General features: G+C 37.6%; 1 protein-coding gene across 1 annotated transcript in view; it reads left to right on the top strand.

Moving 5' to 3' along the window:
- The window catches only part of LIN7A (lin-7 homolog A, crumbs cell polarity complex component), a 127,550-nt gene that overhangs the window by 78,621 nt on the left and 26,998 nt on the right, over nt 1-21,931 (top strand). Inside the window, exons 3-4 of the mRNA XM_030323302.1 lie at nt 6,862-6,933; nt 9,266-9,475. Coding sequence (XP_030179162.1) covers nt 6,862-6,933; nt 9,266-9,475 — 282 coding nt within the window. The remainder of the gene's footprint in view (nt 1-6,861; nt 6,934-9,265; nt 9,476-21,931) is intronic.

Below are 21,931 nucleotides of genomic sequence, written 5' to 3'. Positions count from 1 at the left end.
GGTGAATATGAAATACATAAGGGAATCTTAAGGTAAGTGTAGGTTTAACTATATAGAAAACTGTTCATCTTGTTTTCTCATGTGGCTGTGCCATTTTGCATTCCTACCAGCAATGTACAAGAGTTCTAGTTGTTCAACATTCTTGCCCATACAAGGTGTTCATTTTTTTAAAAATCTAGACATGTTAATAAAAGTGTAGATGTATCTAATTATGGCCTTATTTTTAACTTTCTTAGGGACTAGTGATATTGAGTATCTTTGATGATGAGTATCTTTTCACATTTGCCACCCATAGATCTTCCTTGCTGACATGCCTATTCAAGGAGTTTATCCAATTTTTAATTAGGTTGTTTTCTTACTATTGACTTTTGAAAATTCTTTATATATTTTGGATATGAGACCTTTATCAGATATGTGTTTTACAAACATTTTTGCCTAATCAAGTTGTTTTTTCATTTTCTTAAAGTTTTCCTGAGAGTTAGTTTCTACTTTTTTAAACTATGTTTTAGTCAGATTCTCAGTTTCCAAACCCTGACATTAACAAATTTTCACTAATTTCTAGTGAACAAATTATACAACTCTTTGAATTGGAGGGGGCTCAAAGAAAACAAACTCTAAAGATAGCACAGTTCCGTATAACATTCACTTAAATAATACAGCAATCAGGAGTTCTTTGGGCTGAAACTAGCAGAAAATGCAACTTCATTGGCTTAAACAAATATTTTTCTTCATTACAAGTTGAGAGATAAAGGCAGCTACTTACAGTGTTTGAGGAGCTCCACATAATCAGAGCTGATATAGACACTTTTTCTTGGCCTTTCTCTTGCAGTCGTAGGTTGCTACTACCGCTGACCATCTTCACACTCAGAACAAAAAGTAAGGAAGGGAAAAAGGATAGCGCTTGTACCAAGAGGACAACACTTTTCCAGAAGCCTCTCACCTACTTCCAATTAAATTCTTATTGGAAAGAACTAGGTCATATGGTGAGGCAGTGCTAGGAGGAGGAGGCTGAAAATGGGGGCTGGGCAAGGTGAGCCTACCTAGTATCTGCCTCACACAGCCATTTTAAAATAACACGAAATACAGGGGTGCCTGGGTGGCTCAGTCAGTCGGGCGTCCGACTTCAGCTCGGGTCATGATCTCACAGTCCATGAGTTGGAGCCCCGCATCAGGCTCTGTGCTGACAGCTCAGAACCTGGAGCCTGCTTTGGATTCTGTGTCTGTCTCTCTCTCTGCCCCTCCCCTACTCACACCCGGTCTCTCTCTGTCTCAAAAATAAATAAAAACATTAAAAAATTTTTTAAAAAATAACACGAAATACAAAAGGCAGTAAAAGTGTAAGAGCAGAAGACAGAGCAATCAAAATCTAATTTTGAACTCAAGGTGTTTCCACACTTGCTGACCAAGCAGCTAAATTCTAAAGGTGTAGCTTCCATTGCATTTTAGGCATGCATGTAATAGTAATAATAGAAACATAGTAGCTATTATCATAAGAATTTAATAAGAATAATAGGTTATGGTTTATAAAGCCACATACTTTATCTTCTTTGACTGCTTCTCGAAGATAGGGCTTTACATAATGGAAAACTAAGATGCATAGATAGTAGGTCACTTAAAGTCACACACAAAAGGGAACCAGGATGAGAAACTCATAATACAGATTTATCATCCCATACCTACCTCTCTGTACCAATCAGGGTACAGAATCAAAAAGAATAATTCAATGTAAAGTTTATATTTTGATATTATCTACATAACCTGTGTGTAAATGAAAGCTCAGAAGCAAAAATCCTATTGCATTAGAATTTTAGCTGTTCAGCTTAATTTATCTAAATGGGAATTCTGTTGTACAGTTGGTAAATAAGTTGAAGTAAAAGTGTAACTTTTACTTTATTTGTATTTGTTATTCTCTCAGTGATAAAATTTCCATCTAGAAAAAAGTAGTCTATTTGCTTTCTTAATATAAAGAAATAAAATTTATATTATTTATTTAAAAATTTTTGGAGCGCTTGGGTGGCTTAGTTGGTTGAGCATTCAGCATTTGGTTTCGGCTCAGGTCATGATCTCGCAGTTTGTAGGGTTCGAGCCCTGCATCAGGCTCTGTGCAGGCAGTGTGGAAACTGCATGGGATTCTCTCTCTCTCTCTCTCTCTCTCTCTCTCTCTCTTTCTGCCCCTCCCCCACTTGCACTGTCTCTGTCTCTCTCAAAAAAATAAATAAACTTAAAAAAAAATTAAAGCCCTTCTATAGTGAAGATTTATGTCAATTCAAAGTTTTAGAAGATGCCTTTAATTTTTTTCTTTCATATTTTGGTCCAGGTGCTTGACACACTGACTAGAGTAACTCCTAAACGAATGTTAGCAGAACAAATGAACAAATGAACTTTCTGAATCAAGTGACTGCAATCCCACTGCCTTAATTGAATCGATCTATATTTGTAAATTTTCGATAGCTTGGAATAAGTTCCAAATATTCAAAATGCTATTGAATCTGTGAGATTTATTCAAAGTCAGTAAATTACTGATACTAAAATGTAAGCTCAAACTGTGTACAAGAATTTCTGTAAATTATTCAACTTTCACTAGGAATTAACCTATCTTACCAATGGAATGTGCTTAAAATGCTGCTGTAGCTGACATTGCCCAGAAATTTGGAGACCCAAGTGATTCTGGAAACTATAAGCCCCACTGTCCTGTGTTGAAGCCCACACAACCATTTTCTCTTCCTTTTAAGAATTCTCTGAGGGCATCTGGTAAAATACTTTAGCTTTCTATAACAATTTCCTTCAAAATTTTACAAATACCTGTACACTTGTCCTTGAAAAGTAAGATAGGTAGGGATACATTTTGTCCCTAGAAAATGAGGAGCTAAGAAACTTTAACAAGACAATATAACCAATGGAAATAGAATTAATGTCTCCAAGTTCTGACTTGACTCTCTAACTAGACCATGTCAGCCAGTGTTTAAAAACCGACTGATCAGAAACTGTTGTGCTTTACAAAAGAAAACACTAAAAATAATATTAGACTTCTTTCTTTGAATCATAGTATATTATAATCATAAAAGATTATTAAAAATGCTATTTCACTTTCATTGGGAGTGATGAATTTGTTGGTTTCTGAATCGTATTGTACATTTGCAGCCACCACATGTATAATGATAAGCGTCATGTTGAACCTAGATACCTTTATTCAAAATATAAATAAATACTTGTGACATCTCCAAGTTTTTGTTTCCTCAGTGCAACCAAAATGGTAGTAGTCCGATGCTGTCTTAATAAGAAAGCCTGATGTGGTTGAAAGAGGAAAGACGTTGGAGGCAATTAGATATGAATCTCTGTACCAGATCTGCCACTACCTGTGTGGTCATAGGCATGTTACCATCTCTGTGACTGCTTCCTTGTATGTAGAGGGCCTCAATCATAAGTTGTGAGCATTGACTGAACTCTTAGATATAAAATGCTTAGCATTATGCTTGGCCTACAGTAAGTCCTCATTAAATGCACACCAGACTTGTGGTTACTTACTTCAAGACGTATTCGTTGAATAAGACCCTTTAATTTATTTACAAGATCCTTTACTCACTGCTACGCACGTGTCTTTTTATGGCCTACTAATTATTATGTATAAGAAGAAATGATACAGCATGATTTCTTAGTTCAGGGTTTCTCGATCTCAAGACTATTGGCATGTTGACATAGTTCTTTGTTACAGGGGGCTACTCTGAGCATTGTAGGATATTTAGCAGCCTCTTGGTCTTCTAATACTACATACCAGTAGCATCCTCCTGCTCTTCATTTGTGACAACCCAAAACGTCTCCAAACATTGCCAAATAAATTGGTGCAGAAACGCCCCCGGGCAAGAACTACAGTCTTCCATCAATTCTCTGTAAAATGTATTCACGGACTTCTAGTCCTAGGAGATTCTTCCCCAAAGATCCCAGTGTCAAATAAGTTGGGAAACATTGAATATTAATAATAATAATAGTAATAATAATAGCTATTTTTTATAAACTTACTATATGCTGCAAACTGTTCTAATCTTATTTAATCTTCCTAACAGACCTAGAAGTTAGTTACAACTCTAAGGCATATTTTTCAAATTAGAACATTGCACTTGGTCAAGTAACTGACCGATATCATACACTTAATATGTGGCAACTGCAGAACTTGGGCGTTATCTGTACATAGTACTGCCTCTTGCATACTCCACTTTTTAATTCCCAGTTCAAATTAGAATGTTAAGGATAGTTATTCTTAAATTTTTATTTCTTTATTTTAGGAGCTTACAAAATTAGTTTTTGCTGTTATCAGTTGATGACAATCCTAACTGTGTGCAAATGATTGTCTACATAAACATACTTTGATGCACGTAAATATATCATTTTCCCTGGAAAAGATAATCAAGATGACCCTAGAAAAATTCAAATGGTCCAAAATCAAGGAGGGAGAAATTTCTCTGCTTGGAGGAGGCAGGGAACAATGAACAGAGAAAATGAAATTTGAATTGGGTCTTTTATCATCATGTTAAACTGGGTTAAAGAAGATTCTGCCAAATGAAAGGGCATTCCAAACAGAGCAAACAGCATATCCAAAGGCCTAGGCAACTGGGAAGGCATTATATATTTGGGGAATAGTGAGGATGGAGGAAAGGAAGTTGGGGAATAAAACTAGAGAAAAGGCTGCATTCTGCATTATTATTGCTGGTTTGACTCGTGTGGGCATTGGACTTTGCAACCTTTACTCTAAGGGCAGTAGACAGCCAAAAGCTCGGTAGTGACACGATCAGGTAGATACTTGACAATGATAACTAAAGTCAATAGTGTTTGGTGGTGGAAAACCCAATTAAGACACTAATGCAGAGCTTTGAGCAAGATATAATGAGTAAAGACAGAATGAGGGGCCAGATTTGAAAGAGTTTCTTAACAAGAAAAGCAGAGTAAGGAAAATCTTCCTCCTAAATGGGCTGTAAGATCAAGTAAGTGGAATTTATTTGTAGAAGGGATATTTCTGCAAAATAAAGTGATGTACTTTCAAGGAAATAACATGGAAACATGTTAAGCAGCTATTCTGGTAACCTAGAAAATTTGCATTAACAAGTCCCAGGCTCCACAAATGCTTTCCTGGAAAACTCTTCCTTTTTCATTCCGATTTCTCACTAAAATTGTATATACTCCAGTTATTTAGTGAAGTTTCAGCCTACCTGATAGATTCTAAATAGTGCCCCTACCTTTTTAGTCTAGACCACTTTGTCTTTTTCCCAAACATGCTACTTGGGAAAGATGAGTCAGCATTGATGGAGATTCAACCAAATGTATTTGAAAAATGATGAGCCAGCCAAGAAATGTTGGAAAGAGATTGGTCAGAGATACTCAGAGAATGGTTGTGGAATGGATGTATTAATCACATTCTGAATTCACTTTAATAACTTTGGACTTAAGTGTGGAAAATATGATTAATAGAAAGGAAAAAAATCTTTGATTGCAACTTTCTATTTCATCTTTTACAAAATAGTTAATGGGCCAATCGCAAAAAATATCCCAGCGAAATCCCAATTGGACTTTTACCTCTGCACATTATGCAGTTGATTTTTATGACTATTATTTAAATCTTTAAAATGGGCATATGGTCTAACATAGCCTTGTTATTTTTTTCTATTTTCTCAAACTGTCCTTTAAGAGTCATTCTGTATATGTAAGTTATTTATAATGAAGCAATTTATTTTGCCACCGATATACAGATTTTATAATCCCATCCCTGACAATTTAGAAGGAAAACATTTTTTTCTACTAACAATTTTTGTGGTTGTGCCTAAAATCATAAATAATAATAATACCTGCTGTTTAAGGAGTGCTTATTAGGTGCCAGGTGCCTCGAAAGTATTATTTCAAATGAAACCCATACGAAATAAATATTCTTTACCCATTTTTCAGAAGGGCAAAAAGAGAGTCAACATGGTGAAGTGGTTCAGCCAGGACCTCACAGTCCATCAATTATACTGCAAGGCTGAAACTTAGGTCCGTTAGTCAACAAAACCTGTGTGCTTTCTACAATATCATTTTGGGTCCAGATTTTACCTGTATTTTTTTTATTTCATTTAAACGTTAACATGAACCAGAGCTGATAGGTTGCTCTGTGTTACTAGTGCTAAAATCTCTTATTTTACTTGTTCCTGCCCCTGGATATCATTTTATTTCCCTATTTATGAATTATGAATATGTGTCACAAAAGGTAACATACATTCCGATAGGCAAGGAAAAGATATTGTTACGCAGCTTTATATATAAAATTTTTATCAGATATTTGAGAGAAGGCACTATATGTAGGGGTAAAAATTTTTACTGACAAAGTAGCTTTTTTTTTTTTAAATTTTTTTTTTCAACGTTTATTTATTTTTGAGACAGAGAGAGACAGAGCATGAACGGGGGAGGGGCAGAGAGAGAGGGAGACACAGAATCAGAAACAGGCTCCAGGCTCTGAGCCATCAGCCCAGAGCCTGACGCGGGGCTAGAACTCCCGGACCGCGAGATCGTGACCTGGCTGAAGTCGGACGCTCAACCGACTGCGCCACCCAGGCGCCCCAAAGTAGCTTTTATAAAATCAAGTATCCGAGTTTTTATACCTGATGAACACGGATAACCAAATAATAAGTGCTTGCCTTCTCTGCTGCAGCCCTCACCCACCAAATAGGAAAGATTTTTTTTTGGTCCAAATCATCAGGATAATTGATTCAGACTTATTTCAGTTTGTAACAGAGAATTTCTGTTTTACAAATGAAAATTTGTCATCCTATCTGCAGTGAAAGAATTGATGCTCTTAATGTTCTTACACATTCTTTTTTTTTTTTTATGTGAACATTTTAGGTGTATCAATATATGCATGAAACGATAACTGTTAATGGCTGTCCTGAATTCCGTGCCAGGGCCACAGCAAAGGTAAGACTTGAGTAACTTTAAAAATACATTTGACCCCAGTGATCTAGTAATTGATTGTGCGCGTGTGTGTTTCAGGTATTCTCGTGTGTACACTGTAAGAGAATTTAGACATCAGTGGCAGCCCAGAGTCTAGAACCAGTACTGCTTCCCAGGTAAAAATCCTAATGGAAAATTGAACGTTTCTGCTGCTTCTGTAGCTTAAGAAAGGAGAATGATTTCATTAAACTCACTAACTGTCCATTTGGCACAAGCAAATCTACTGGTTCATTGTATGAAATAATACATGATTTTCTGACACGTTCCTTTGATCCAAAAGAACCTGTTCCCCTTTCAGTGCATGAAGATTTACTTGCACAAGTCGAAAGCTTTGACTTGAGTTAGACATGAGGAGAACTCACTTGAGACCCACTGACATAGGATCCTTCTAAGTATACAGCTGAGCAGTGGGTAGCTTGCTGAAAGAATGTGACACTGACCTAAAGGGAAAGCCTGTCACCTTTTGTGAGAGTGACCACATGTGCTCTTTAAAAACTCAAATCCAGACATTGCAGAGAAATCTAATGGAAATCTTACACGAATGGTAAGCTTATAGCAATAGGATAGTGAAATTATCTGGAAAATAGACCATTAGGAAACAGTAGTTTTAAACTAAAATTACTGATGTAGTTCTTATTTTACAAACAGAAGTGCTGTAATCGATGCACAACAGCTTGCTTTTTAAAAGCTCTTACCCTTCTAATAATGTGTAAGAAATAAGAACTGGTGAAAATAATCAGAATTTTCCATTTAATTCTTTTGTGTTATATCACCTCTTGTTTGGTTTCTCTCCTGATTTCTTAGTTTTCATTCTGTAACTGAACACTGTAGATTTGTAAGGTTTTTTTAACCCAGGCAAAAGGAGGGTATTATTATCGTTACATCATGCTTTGCTTGTACTGAAGTGGAACACACACAGAAAAATGATCCCTACATGGTTTAATTAAGGGGAAAGTGAATTATGTAGTGTTTTACCATTCTCATTTCTTATTCATGTAGAACAGCAGGATAGCAGCATAATGTTGCAATAGCACAATATTTTCTGGTTGTTTCTGGGCTGTCTGCATTGCATCCATGTCAGCCATTAAAATCTATGCATGACGACGAGGTTTGCATGAGCAAATGCATGTAGCTAAAAACAAGCCATTATTTCCATATCATTCACTAAACTTCACTAAATGCAGACAGTAGCATAATGCTCAATTGATGTGATAATGCTGTGTGTGGAAAAGAATGTACAGTCGTTGGCAATCAATATTTTCACAGTGTTGAGTAAATCACTTTATAGTAGGCATCTAATCAACTGTGGTTAAGTCAGGTTAATGGAAATGGAAAATAAGAAGCAGGCAGAGGATCTTTTCTTGATAGAAACTACTTAAATGCTGTTATTTTATTTCCGTGAGGGGTGGGAACTAATGGTAAGTTGTGTTTCCAGCTTATTTTTAAAAATTCATGTATGAATTTTAAAATAAAATGACGTCCACATTAAATGATATTTTGTACATCTAGGTTTAGAACCATGAGCTGCTCATTTTGCCCACGTTGCCGTAGGAGTTGAAATATTAATGTAAAATGTAGGGGGAAACATCTGTACCAGACAAGAGGACCTCTCATAACAACACAGAGTACTGATGTGAAATAATAATAATCCGTTTGAATCTATTTCCTATTTTAGCTTTTATTTGCTTTTAGGTATCCTCAATCAAAAAACAAAAAACAAAAGCAAAAACAAAATGTGCCAAGCCAGTGTTCTGGCAATAGCAAGATTATATATGTATTCCCCAGAGTATACACGTATAAGTGCTTCTAAGCACATTGAATAAACGTTCATGTACATGCACCGGGGTAGACTGGGTGTCCTACAGAGAAGTGGATTACATCATCTCTGCCCTTCAGGTGCTCATAGTCAACACGTATACATAACAGTTATGGCATGTGTACCGTATAAAGGTAATATGAGGACGCAACCTATTTTGGAGTCCAAGAAAAGGAGGAATTGCATCTAACTAAGGTAACTGGGGAAGATTTTTATGAAGAAGGGAAATTTGTATCATAATGGATAAGCTCTAGATAGCCGGGAATAGCTAGGCAGGGCTTTACCAAACAAAGGAGTCATAGATGACGTTTAAATGAAGCGAATCTTCCCACCACCCCGCCCCCACAGCCCCATCTTGTTCTTTCTTTCACAGGAGAATGCTATAAAAATAAGAGGAGTTGCCTGATCCTACGCACTGCAAAGCATATGATTAGCCTTATTTCCCTCGTTGTATTACCAAATGACCATCTTTTCTTTCAGGCAACAGTTGCAGCTTTTGCAGCTAGTGAAGGCCATTCCCACCCTCGGGTAGTCGAACTGCCAAAGACTGATGAAGGCCTTGGTTTTAACGTGATGGGAGGAAAGGAGCAAAATTCCCCCATTTATATCTCCCGCATCATTCCTGGAGGGGTGGCCGAAAGACACGGAGGCCTCAAAAGGGGAGACCAGCTGCTATCAGTGAACGGAGTGGTATGTTCATAAAATAACCGGAGGTTTTCTCCCCTAAGCACATTTTTTGCCCCCTGCTGTTTCTAAAGTCAATGTTGAAATCCTAGAACAAATCATCATTTTGTGTCCAAACAGCTTCCTCAGCATTGATGGACATTAACCCTACAAAAGCAATAATTTTATAGTTTTTATGTCTCATTTCATCTGTTCGGGTATGATAAGTGTGAACTAGTTGGAAAACTATCCCAAGAAATTATCCCAACTAGTAGAGTTTTCCCCTATATGATACTCAAGTTGAATTAATGCTTAGAAGAGCATAATAATAACTCCAAGGTTCTTTCTATTCAAATTACTATAAACAATTACATGCATTTTAAAAATAACGACAAAACTCCTCATCCTGTGTTTTTTAATTAAAGAGGAAGGATATTTTTAATATACATAATAATAACGCACATGGAAAAAGAATGCGCAGATAATTCCTTAATGTACAGCTATAGTATGATAAAAACATAATAACCTCTTCCCCAAAAATGTTTGATTATGTTATCTATTCATCATATATATTTTGACTTTGACATGAAGTTAAGGTAGATTAAATGTGTAACATTTTAAAGTAGAAGTAGGAACATACTTTTTTGTTCATAAACTCATATTCTTTGGATGCCATTACCTCCACATGTAATAAAGACCTGTTAAAGAAATAACTTTATCTGAAAAGAACAATTTTCTACCCATAACTTTTACACGTACTAAGAATAATCCAAAAGCATAAATTTCAGAAGTTTAAATAAGAACACATCAATGTTTATGTTTGTGTTAACCTAAGATCTTTTCCCTAAGGACTTAAGATTTTAATAAATAAACTAGACCTGGGTTATTTGTGACCTTGCTGATTTCTGCTCCGAACACAATATCCAAAATAAACAGCTTTTAGAATGTGATATTGGTAACTATGGGGTAAATTGTTGTGTATTTATATCTTTTATTTTATTATTTTTTTTTTATTTTTAGCATGACTAGCAGTTTTGTAGAACCCAAAACTACTCATTTAACTCTGCTGACCCCTGATATACCTCAAAATCATTAATCCATGAATATTCTATATCACTTCAGAATTCCAATTCTAAAACTACCATTTCATTCACTTTTTTGTATATAACCATGTTTTGAGATGAGCTTTCTTATTGACCTTTAGGTAATTATGACTTTTTCAAAGCATGTTCCAGCTGATAATTTCAGAGTCCAACTTTCCAGTAGACGGTTCTGGAGCTAGGTCATGCAATTATTTCACAAAGTAATCTGTGCCTTGGTGTATGAATTTATTACAATTGATCTAAATATATTGGGTACATCAAAAAATGTATAGATTTTTTAAAAATGAAAAGTACAAAAAAGAACCAAAAACACAGAGAAATTGTGATTATATGAAGCAACAATAGATATAAGTGAATTCAATGTAATAGGTGGTTGACTTTTAACTGTCTTTAAAGGAGCTAAAGAGCCTGTGTTTATTAACCCATGTATAGGCACAGCTATCGGCATTTCATAATCTCTCATCCATTCCTTGCAATGAACATGTGGCTTTATCTGCAGGGGGTATTGGAGAGTGGAATCAAACTCATCAGTCTCTATCAGTCAGTGTTCATGTGATTATAAATTAATATCCCCTATACTTGAATTTCCTAGTCTGAATAAGGGGAGTAGTAACTAAAAGCTCTGATGAAGATTAAAATGAGGCAGGACGTCTTTTAAGAATGGTACTGTGATAATTTAGTCCCACAAACTTTTTCTTTTCTTTCTTTCTTTTTTTTTTTTTTTTTTTTTTTTTAGAGAGAGGTAGGGGAGAGAGAGCTAATGTGGGCGAGGGAGGGGCAGAGGAAAAGGGAGAACGAGAGAGAGAGAGAGAGAGAGAGAGAGAATCTTAAGCAGCCTCCATGCCCAGCATGGAGGCTGACGAGGGGCTTGATCTCACAGCTGTGAGATCATTATCTGAGATGAAATCAAGAGTTGGACACTTAACCAACTGAGCCACCCATGTGCCCCAGTCACACACACCTTTGATAAGTAAGTGTGGTTACTGAAGAAGGTTGAAGAGGGTTAGCAGTAGCCCTATGATATTGTTAATGCTAGTCTCGTTGAAAGAAAATCTTGAGGCAAATTCTGCTACACGTGTAAGCATATTTTAGCAAACATAGTAGCAAAAAGGCATTCATGCAGCCTCTGTCATAAGCTGATGAAATTCTAGTTCTCTGTCCATTCAGATGTTCCAGTCATTACCTTGGAAAAAAGGTTTACTGAGGCAGATGAAACAACATTCCAGGGCCAGGATTTTGTTACCCTTATATTCAGCCTCAGACAACCAGAAATTCTAGTAAACTGGCAGTTGGAAATAGGAAGGTTTAGTGACCAAACTTAGGCCACTAATCTTATGGTATGGGCTATGAGCCTTCTTAAGATTTTTGCATTCTTTTCCTGCAAAGGTGGGCAACGTCTCCAAAAGTCTTTAATATTCCACATATATATAACACTTTTAATTTTACCATTTACATTCCATTTGCCATGCTAGTTAATGAGTCACTGATTTTACGAATGAGAATCCATTTCTGACCTATTTTTGCTAATAAGCAAAGCTTCGTTTGTTCATTGAAATAGTTATAACAAATGCTTTTGTGGTAGCCAAGCTCTGGAGTATTGCTTATCTGATTTAGTGCTTTGCGGACGACCCTGGACTGGTTTAAGCTCCTGAAGTTGGGGTTTAAGAAAATATTGTACATCCATATAATCAAACTATATATTATAAACTACCTATTTTAGAATCTTTGAAAGTAAGTTATATACATTTTAACAGTACCCAGTATTGCTCAGATGTTCATCAAGAGGTAGTTTTTATTCTGTAAATGAGAAATTTCATGCATTTCTCATAGTCATGCAGAGTGGTTAGCCCCAGGCAAGAACCTGGCCTTGCTTCTAAAACCCAATCCAGAAGTCTTTTCAGTAGAAATTTCAGTCAGATAGACGTACTTAAAAAAAAAAAAAAAAAGTAACAACTCTGTAATGGAAGAGTGAAAAAAGAGAAAAGATTTAGCAAATGATCAAATTATTTCTTCTTACACTTTAAAGTACCACATGGGGAAATTAATATGAAAGCTTTTCAGAACATGTCATTATGAAGCGAGAACAAATTTTAGAAGAAAGTGATTTGAAGGGCTGAAGCAAACCTGAACTATTTCAGTACACGACCTCTGGGAAAAGTTTCCTAAAGTCCCACTTAACAAGTGAAGAAAGTATTCCGGGGATCTTATCTGAAAAGACATTTGAAAGGATGTCTTGATTATGTATGTTTGTTTTTCTTCCCTGCCTCCTTTTAGAAAGGATATATCACAATATTTGGTGAAAAATACAATATGTGCATACAGAACTGTTAACATGGCATGTTAGGTAATAAAGTAGGATGATGGAAAGAGGGGAAAATCAATAAGTAGAAGTAAAGAAAAGATACAGCAATTGAGCAAGTGTTTTTCCGTGTCTCTATTAGTATCTTGGAAGTCAAAACAGAAGGAAACTCATACAAGCTCAGCTATCATTGGGAGGAAAGCTTTTTTTTTTTGTATTCCTGAGCTCCAGAGAAATTTCCCATGGGATTCTTACAGATGAGACACTGAATCACCTAATGCAATTTTATAGAAAATACAGAGGCCTTTGTATAGGGCTACTTCTTAGGTCAACCCTCAGTAAAAACAGCAGAATGCTCAATTAAAATTTAACATTAACAGAAGGTTAAAATGTCACAGTTTGAATTTATAGCTTCCTAATGATCTTCTTTTCACCCTTTTATGCCCAAGTATTTCATCAGCAATTTTGAGAAGGACTAAAGAACCATTTATAAAGGCTGCAGCCAATGTGGAGCCAGCAGAGACAGTAAATAAATTTAATGATAGATTCCAGATATTAAAAAATTTCAGTAGAACAGTAGCATAGGCCGAATTTAATGAGAATCTACATGAAATCCTGATCCTGTGCCCAGAAAACTTGCTACATAGGTGCAAAATCAGGGAAGAATGGCTAACCATCAAAACCTGAAAAAACAAACAAACAAAATCCTGGGGATTTCAGTTTATTTTAAGAGGAATATTAGGGAAGTTAGTTGAGGGAAAAAATCACAAAAACATGTTAATGTGAGCATAGGGGCTAATAATACAAATACAGTGTACAGATATCGAAGGAGATTGGTCGTGCTCTGGAATGTGCTGTTCAGCTCACACCCCATTGTGCTCCAATCTGGGTTCCATCCTTGTGGAGGACAGTTCAATTCATCTGGAGATGAGAAGGCTTGTATACAATGAACAGGTTAAAGAAGGACTTGAGTTGTTTAGAAGAGAGAAGAGGATATTCAGGGGAATTCTGGCTGTCTTCAGTTGTCCTGCATTGTGTCAGGTGCCTGATGGCAGAACCAAGACCCCTGGTAAAAGCCACAAGGAAGACAGATTTCAGTTTATTATATTAAAGAGCTTTTAAACACATAGAACTCTATGAATAGGGAAAGACTGAATCATAAAACAGTATGTGCCCATAATTTGAAGTTTTAATCAGATACTAGAGACCACCTCGAAGGAGTACTTTAGAACATGTGTCCTGTAGAGACAGCTGGAACAGTTGGTCCCTTCTAACTCTGTAGCTGTGATTCTATGCCCTTCGATGGGATTTTCCTGACACTGCTATACACACCCCCACACCCTTCCTTATACAGGTAAGTGGGCTCCACCTACTCTCTGTGTAGACTACTAAGGAGAGATTTTTTCCTAAACAGATTAGAAATCTACTACAATATAATACTTTTTGTTTATTTAGCACTTAAAACTTACGAACAGCTTTTACAAAAGAGATTCTCCCATTTGTTCCTTAGAACAGTCTCATGAAATGGGTAGGGCCAGAATTTGTTCTCTCTCTCTCTCTCTTTCTCTCTCTCTCTCTGTCTCACACACACACGCTTGCACGCGCACACACACACACACACACACACACAAATACAGAAATGGATACACAGAAACCCACATGAAATACACACAAACTGAATTTCAGCCTTTACTGTGATCATCACTGATACTTACCAAATGTAATAATTAGTTATTTAAAAAGTCAGCCTGGGGGCGCCTGGGTGGCTCAGTCAGTTAAGCGTCCGACTTTGGCTCAGGTCATGATCTCACAGTTCGTGAGTTCAAGCCCCACCTCGGGCTCTGTGCTGACAGCTCAGAGCCTGGAGCCTGCTTCAGATTCTGTGTCCCCCTCTCTCTTTGTCCCTTCCCTGCTCACACTCTGTCTCTGTCTCTGTCTCTGTCTCTCTCTCTCAAAAATAAACATTAAAAATAAATAAATAAAATAAAAATTAAAACAATGTCAACCCCAATGAAATATGAGTAAGTTCTGTGGATTGTGCCAATGTCAGTTTTCTATTTTTAATATTATACAGTAGTTTTGTAAGATGTTAATATTGGAAGGAGCTGAGTAAAGGGTACATCAGACTTCCCTGTCTGTTCCTTTTCAACTTCCTATAAATCTATAACCTTTCCTAATAATCTTGTTTTAAACAGAGAAAGTCCGAAAGAATCAACCTGAAATATGATGCCCTGCTGGTACTGATGGGAGAGAGGGCAGGTGGGAAGCAGAAGGCAGACAGAAAGATAAAATAAAAGCATGAGAATTTAAAAAATATGTCACAGTGAAAAGAGGCTTTCATTAGCCTCTGAAATCCAAGCATGTTTTTAGAGCATCATTGGTGGGAAAATGGCAGTTGAATTCGCCTAGCTCTGTAGTTAATCCTAAATGAAGCTGTTGCTACAGTGTATGCACAACGCTAATTGATTTTTAAGCATAACAGATGAATGACTAAAAGTTTAGGGATGGAACAGAATAAATTGTTTTCCTGGAATTTGGCTTTTTTCCCATTTTATAAATTACCTGTGCCAAGTTAAGGGTGAGTACTCACAGTCTAAATTATTTATGCTGAAAGGCTGTCAGGTGTGGGATGTGGACGAAGCGAAGTGAGAATTCCTTAGATTTGAGCTCTGTGGGGCTGTAGCATCCCAGAAGGGAAATCTGCATGAAAAACTTATTTACCTGTTACCTGAATGAAGAGAAAACACAAATAAAATGATTTTTAAAATTACTATGAAATGCACTAAGATTTCTATGAAAATTTAAGCTCCACATCAAAATGTGTGCCCATTGACAGCAGTAATTTTTGTTCATTGCCTTATCTTCGGCCTTAGAACAGTCCCTGTAAGTAGTCAAGGCTCCATACAGAATCATTGAACTCCAGACACCATTGTAAGCCCTTTACGTAATGCATTTAGTATTTCCCCATAATGATCTTTTGTGGTAGGTGCCATTGTTAGTACTCTCATTTTACAAACAGAGAAACTGAGAGAGAGAGAAATCAAGTAATGATAGAACTGGAAATTCTAACTCAGGCAGTCTGGCCTCATTCATCGTAATTTAAAAGTAAGTATATACCTTAGCCATTGATAAATTAGTATTTTTATGTATCTGTAGAAAACATCAAAGTTTCTTAACCTTTATGGGTTTATGTAAGTGCATTCTTGATGGGGAGAGGATCTGTTCTTTTTCTCAGATTCTCACAAGGGGCTTTACCGTTTCAAAAGTTAAGAACCGTTCCTAAAAATAGTAGTTTCGAAAAAGGAGGAGTTTACTTGAATTCAAATGGCTCAGAAAACTGAAGAGGCCTGAAGAGTTTAGTTTGAATGTGTTTGACTTGTTCTATATCTGCCTAACCCTTCCCTCCACTCCATGCCAGACATAGAAATTTCAGAGTCTAGAGTGTGGCCTAAACAGCCAATTACAGCCCTGATTGATCTACACTCGATGCCGAGGTCTGCTTGGCTGTTAGAGGGGAGCAGGCACAGACCTAAGGGGGCAGGCAGAGAGTTCGAGCTTCAGTCTTTGCTTTCCCTAGAGGCCTGGCACCAGGATCCAAGTCTGTTCTAGGCTACGAGGCCTCGAGGAAAAGCTATTCTCCTCCCATCCTCTCTCTGTCTAGGAGTCATTTCCAGATTCTTTACCTTTCTTGGCAGCTAAGTAGGAGGTTGTTTGGGTTGTAACGAAATAGGAGTGCAAGCTGGAATTCCAGTTAAGTACTGAAAATTTTTGTTCTCCGATGGCATCATGTGACACTCCACTCACCATTGTCAAGAAGCCAAGAGAAATGCGATCATGTTGTTTTATCCCAGTCACCTTTGGAATGACACACGCAAGGCACCACAATCCAGTATATGCTGCAACCCGGAGCAGGCGGTGGTGTGGTCCCCCTCATTCTGAGTTGGCTCAGGATCAGAGATCTTTTCACTTAAAAAGTGGAATAGGAAAGAACTGTGCTGTGCCAATAGAAGCGGTAACAGTAGCTCACAGATAGAACCGCCGCATCCCCGCCCTGTGATTTCAGCCTGCAGAAATGAGCGCTGGGTATAGTGGTTCTCAGACATTAACAGATCAGCTTGAGCTTTGAGCATGCACTGAGATTGTGCTGATAAGCTGACTTAAAGTGTATCTGTGCCAGGACACGCTCACAGTCAGTGAGTAATGAAGTACAAATCTGTAGATGCTAGAAAGCATTCCTACGCATGGGGTCAGACTGACCTAAATCTCTATTTAGATTGCAGATAATGGGTGTGTGACTGATAAATGTAGTTGCTGGTGCAGTCTTTCTCAGAGTTATTTTTACCATGTGTGTTGTTTGTGTTTTCCTCATTTTCTGCTGATATTTTAGCATTTTTTTTTTCATTCATCCGATGATTATTTGTAGAGCAATTATTATGTGACAGCTGCTGAGCTAAGCCCTGGGTATAGATGGTGAACAAAATAAAAAAAGGTTGCAACTCTCATGGAACTTTCTGCCTGGTAGAGAGTAAGAAAATGATGGTGATGATAATAATAATAAATAATAAATGTATGTGTAACTAGTGATCTATCTATCACTTATCCCAACCTAAAGGAAATCCCCCCAAAGCTTCAGTGCAATTCTACATTTGTCGGAGTTTCCACTCCAGGTATGGATTAGTTTGCTCCAACAAATTACCACAAACTTGATGGCTTAAACAATAGAAACATGTTCTCATGTAGTTCTAGAGGCCAGGAGTCTGAAATCAGCTGAATGACCCCAAACCAAGGTGTGAACAGGACTGTGCTCCCTCCTGAGGCTCTAGAGGAGAATCCCTTCCTTTCTTGTTTCTTCTAGCTCTAGTGGCTGCCTGCATTCCTTGACCAGTGGCCCCGCACTCAGACCTCTGCCTCCATGGTAACGTTACCTTTTTCTCTTCTGTGTCAGATCTTCGTCCACTCCGCTCTTACAAGGACACTTGTGCTTGCATTTAGGGCCCACCAAGATCATACAGGATGATCTCCTTGTCACAAGATTGTTAAACACATCTGCGGAGACCCTTTTTCCATGTAAGGCAACATTTACAGGTTCCAGGGAAGAAGACCTTTGAGGGCCATTATTCAGCCTCCTGCACATTATGCAGTGTGTTAATATCCTAAATCCAGTGAGCTGACACATGTCCAGTACTATGTCATAGGACCAGTTGTCCGCAGGCCATGGACAAATTGGTTTTCGACGCTCAAGTCAGCATGTGCTGAATCTTTTCCACCCTACTTCTGTTCTGACAATGCAACTTCCTTCTTCCCTTCCCACTTTGGGTACTTTTCTCCTACTTTTTGTCTATACAAGCAGTGAAGCCCTTCAGCCTTCTCTTTGTCTTTCCTCCAGCCCCAATTCTATCTTGTCTTTGGATGATGAAAAAAAAAAAAAAAAAAGCTGCCATCTCTTTCTGCCTTACAGCCAAGGGTTTTCAAATATTTTTGAGTCCTTTTTTTTTTTTTTTTTTTTGCCACCTAAGTGAGACTGAAGGACGCTGGGTGGGGGAACACGTAAAGAACACAAATTTATATTTCAGGATATAAAACTGCCTCATAATTAAACACCATGACAAGTATGACAAGTGTTAGAAAGGGAAAAGGAGCAGAAGAAAACAAGTCGCCATGTAAAAGAATACAAGGAGCTACTTTATAGCGGTAGGAATAGTCCCTTTGAAGGGTGATATATAGGCTGAGGCAAAGGGCAAGGAAGAGTCCATCATCCTCAGAGGAAGGAGCTTGGGTGAAGATACCCAAGTAGGGAAGTCAATGACTTACAGTGGCTGAAAGAAGAACAGAGCGACTGGGTCATGGAGAGTCAGATAAGATGAGCTGAAGAGTTGGTTGGAAACCAGATAGGGCAGATTCTTCTAGGTGCTACCAAAAAGGTTTTATTTCCTTTCATTGTAAGTACAATAGGAATCTTGATGTTCATCAATTCTGAAATCTGGTGATAGGCTAAGGATTTCTTTTTTATAATTAAAAAAATTTTTAACGTTTATTTTTGAGAGACAGAGAGCATGAGGTGGAGAAAAATTTAATGTTTATTTTTGAGAGACAGAGAGTGACAGAGCACGACGTGGAGAGAGGCAGAGAGACATGGAGACACAGAATCTGAAGCAGGCTCCAGGCTCTGAGCTGTCAGCACAGAGCCCAACATGGGGCTCAAACCCTTGGACTGCAAGATCATGACCTGAGCCGAAGTTGGACACTTGCTTAACAGACTAAGCCACCCTGGTGCCCCCTATTTTTTATAAGTTTTTAAAATGTTTTAATGTTTGTTTATTTTTGAGAGACAGAGAGAGTTAGGCTAAGGATTTCTGATACCTTCTATGGCTATTCATTATGAAATGAAATGTATTATCCTTTTTCGCTATTTTAGTAGTATTGTTTTTTCTATACTGACGTTCTCTTTCTATACCCTTAAACCACTTGACCTAAGATCTGGCACCTGAGAACAACTTCAGAAGCCATTTTCTGTTTTTCTATTGTTACTTTCAGTGGAAATTACAAAACTTTTACTTTATTGCCAATTGATATTTTCAGCATTTCAAATAAGACAAGAAATTTCAAGTTCGTATAGCTTCTGAGGAGTGTAAGGATATTCTAACCATAATATGATCAGTTACTCTTTGAAACTCTGTTTCATCATGTATAATGCAGAAATAACCATACCTCTTTCACAGAGCGGCTGATACGAAGATTAACTAAGAGAAAGTATGTGGAAGTATCTGCCACTAACTGTTAATTCTTATTAATAGTATTTATATTAGCTATCAGGGTAAATTCCTTTCCTTTAAGACAGGTAATAGTCTCTTTATCTTATAATTTTGCCTACCTATGCATTTAAACTCTCAGCTCAGACCAAGCCATTTCCTCTGGTCTCTGCTTATCTTCAAGAGGCAGTAAATGCCCCCCCCCACCCTCCCCATTGACCATCTAAGTCCAGAGGCAGTTGGATCCTATTCATTGGTTGTTATTGTTGAGTCATTGGATTTTTTGGTGTTCTTACATCTGCAAAGCTGATATAGTGGCACCTGTCCTATCTACCTTGCCTAATAGTAATGAGGGTAAAAGAGAGAATTAATAAATATAGATAGTATTGGCCAAAAAAAACCCCCAAAAAACAAACTTTATCTTCCCACAAAACACACACCATGATTGGTGTATATTATTATCCAACAGCCTTTTCACCAAGCTCTTAGATGGGTCTCTCTGTATTTCCTGTTGCTACAAAGTCTTAATTTGCAAATGCAGAAAATGGAAGTAGAGTAATCATCCTTCTTCTGTTGGCTGAGAAATATGTGGTTTATCTCAAAGGAATACAGCATCTGTCTTAAAATTCTGTACTAGATCAAGTTCTGGTATCATTTTTGCTTTAAGGAATTCACCAAACCCAATCACCAGTTATTGTTCTAACCATTAGCAGAGAAGCCAATTTCTATGACCTAAAAGCTATGCTTTGTGATTCAGTTTAAGCCTAACTTGCTTGAGAAACAACGTTCTTTTAGGTTATTAAACGTTGGTCTATAGACTGCTGGCACCAGCCTAAAGCACAGTTAAGATGTTGTTAATATACCACAGTCCCAGAGGTATACCTAATGAAATGCAAACCAAGTCAAGTCTTCGAGTTTGTGCAGTTTTCCACAATGGGTTTTGATCTTGACTTGTTCTTGATTTTATTTTCAAAGAAAGAAAACACTGGTACAGATGGCAGGCACGTAACACATCATAAACTATGTGTGATTACTGAGACGTTCGTGTGAGATGCCCAAACTTAGGTGTTAGTTGCTGAACCTCAGATACAGGAAATGGGGTGAGAGAGTCTCGGCAGTCATGATGCCAGGACTACACCTTTCTAAGTTCAGCCATGACCACTTTTAATGAAGTTGCAAAGTGTGTCATATTGAACCATAGGCCTTCCTTCTCTCCTTGGTTTATTCTCTCTTCTTCTCTCATAGATACAGAATCATTAGTGGGTAATTTTATCACTGCTGACTACTCTGAAATGTAGAAACATAGAGTGGACTTCTACCAAATCATCACATGTAGGGAATTTCACAAATGACAACCATTCTGGAAAGGAGACTTCATCCAAGGCATGTCTCAGAATTACAGGATCCATGAGCAGGAGCCCTGCCATTGACCTTAGTTACCATGGGTGATAAAGGCAAAGAGATTGACAGCTCTTCTATGACTGAATCTGTGTCTACAGGCGAGCCATATTTTAAGAAAATGACTTTAACGGATTCAATCAGACTGTCAAAAAAAGAATTATTTACCATGTGCCCATACCTGGTACCGGGAAAAGATCAGTTTAAGCAAAACATAGATCATACCCTAAAGGGGCTCGCTTTTATCTAAGTCTCCTGGAGACATCAAGTTAAGTTTTTCATAAATAGAAATGGCTACATTACTCATAATTGGCCTTCGATATAGTTTTGAGTGATTTGTAGAAATATTGTGCCAGTGTGTCATAAACAGAAATATGCTAAGGCTGTGCAACTTTTCTCTTCTGCCTCAATCTGGATGGCGCAGTATCTATTTGACCATTCCATAAAGTCAGGAACTGAAGTCTGCAGGGAGCCTGAGACTGAGAGCTGTCTGAGTTTTACATGGGTCTGGAATGAGGCTTGCCACCAGGCAAAAACAGGACGGACAGCTGCTAATCCTGAAATTCTCTTTATTTTTGTGTCCTTGCTTTTAGAAAATTTAAATGATGATTGCATCGTTACTCGTTCTTAAGCAATGTAAGAAGCAACTTTAGGGGCGCCTGGGTGGCGCAGTCGGTTAAGCGTCCGACTTCAGCCAGGTCACGATCTCGCGGTCCGTGAGTTCGAGCCCCGCGTCAGGCTCTGGGCTGATGGCTCAGAGCCTGGAGCTTGCTTCCGATTCTGTGTCTCCCTCTCTCTCTGCCCCTCCCCCATTCATGCTCTGTCTCTCTCTGTCCCAAAAATAAATAAACGTTGAAAAAAAAAATTAAAAAAAAAAAAAAAGCAACTTTAAAAAAAATTTTAACGTTTATTTATTTTTGAGACAGAGAGAGAC

The sequence above is a fragment of the Lynx canadensis genome, chromosome B4, assembly GCF_007474595.2.
Source record: "Lynx canadensis isolate LIC74 chromosome B4, mLynCan4.pri.v2, whole genome shotgun sequence".
Taxonomy (NCBI): domain Eukaryota; kingdom Metazoa; phylum Chordata; class Mammalia; order Carnivora; family Felidae; genus Lynx; species Lynx canadensis.
Note: the sequence above shows the minus strand (reverse complement) of the source record. Positions and strands in the feature narration are given on the sequence as shown.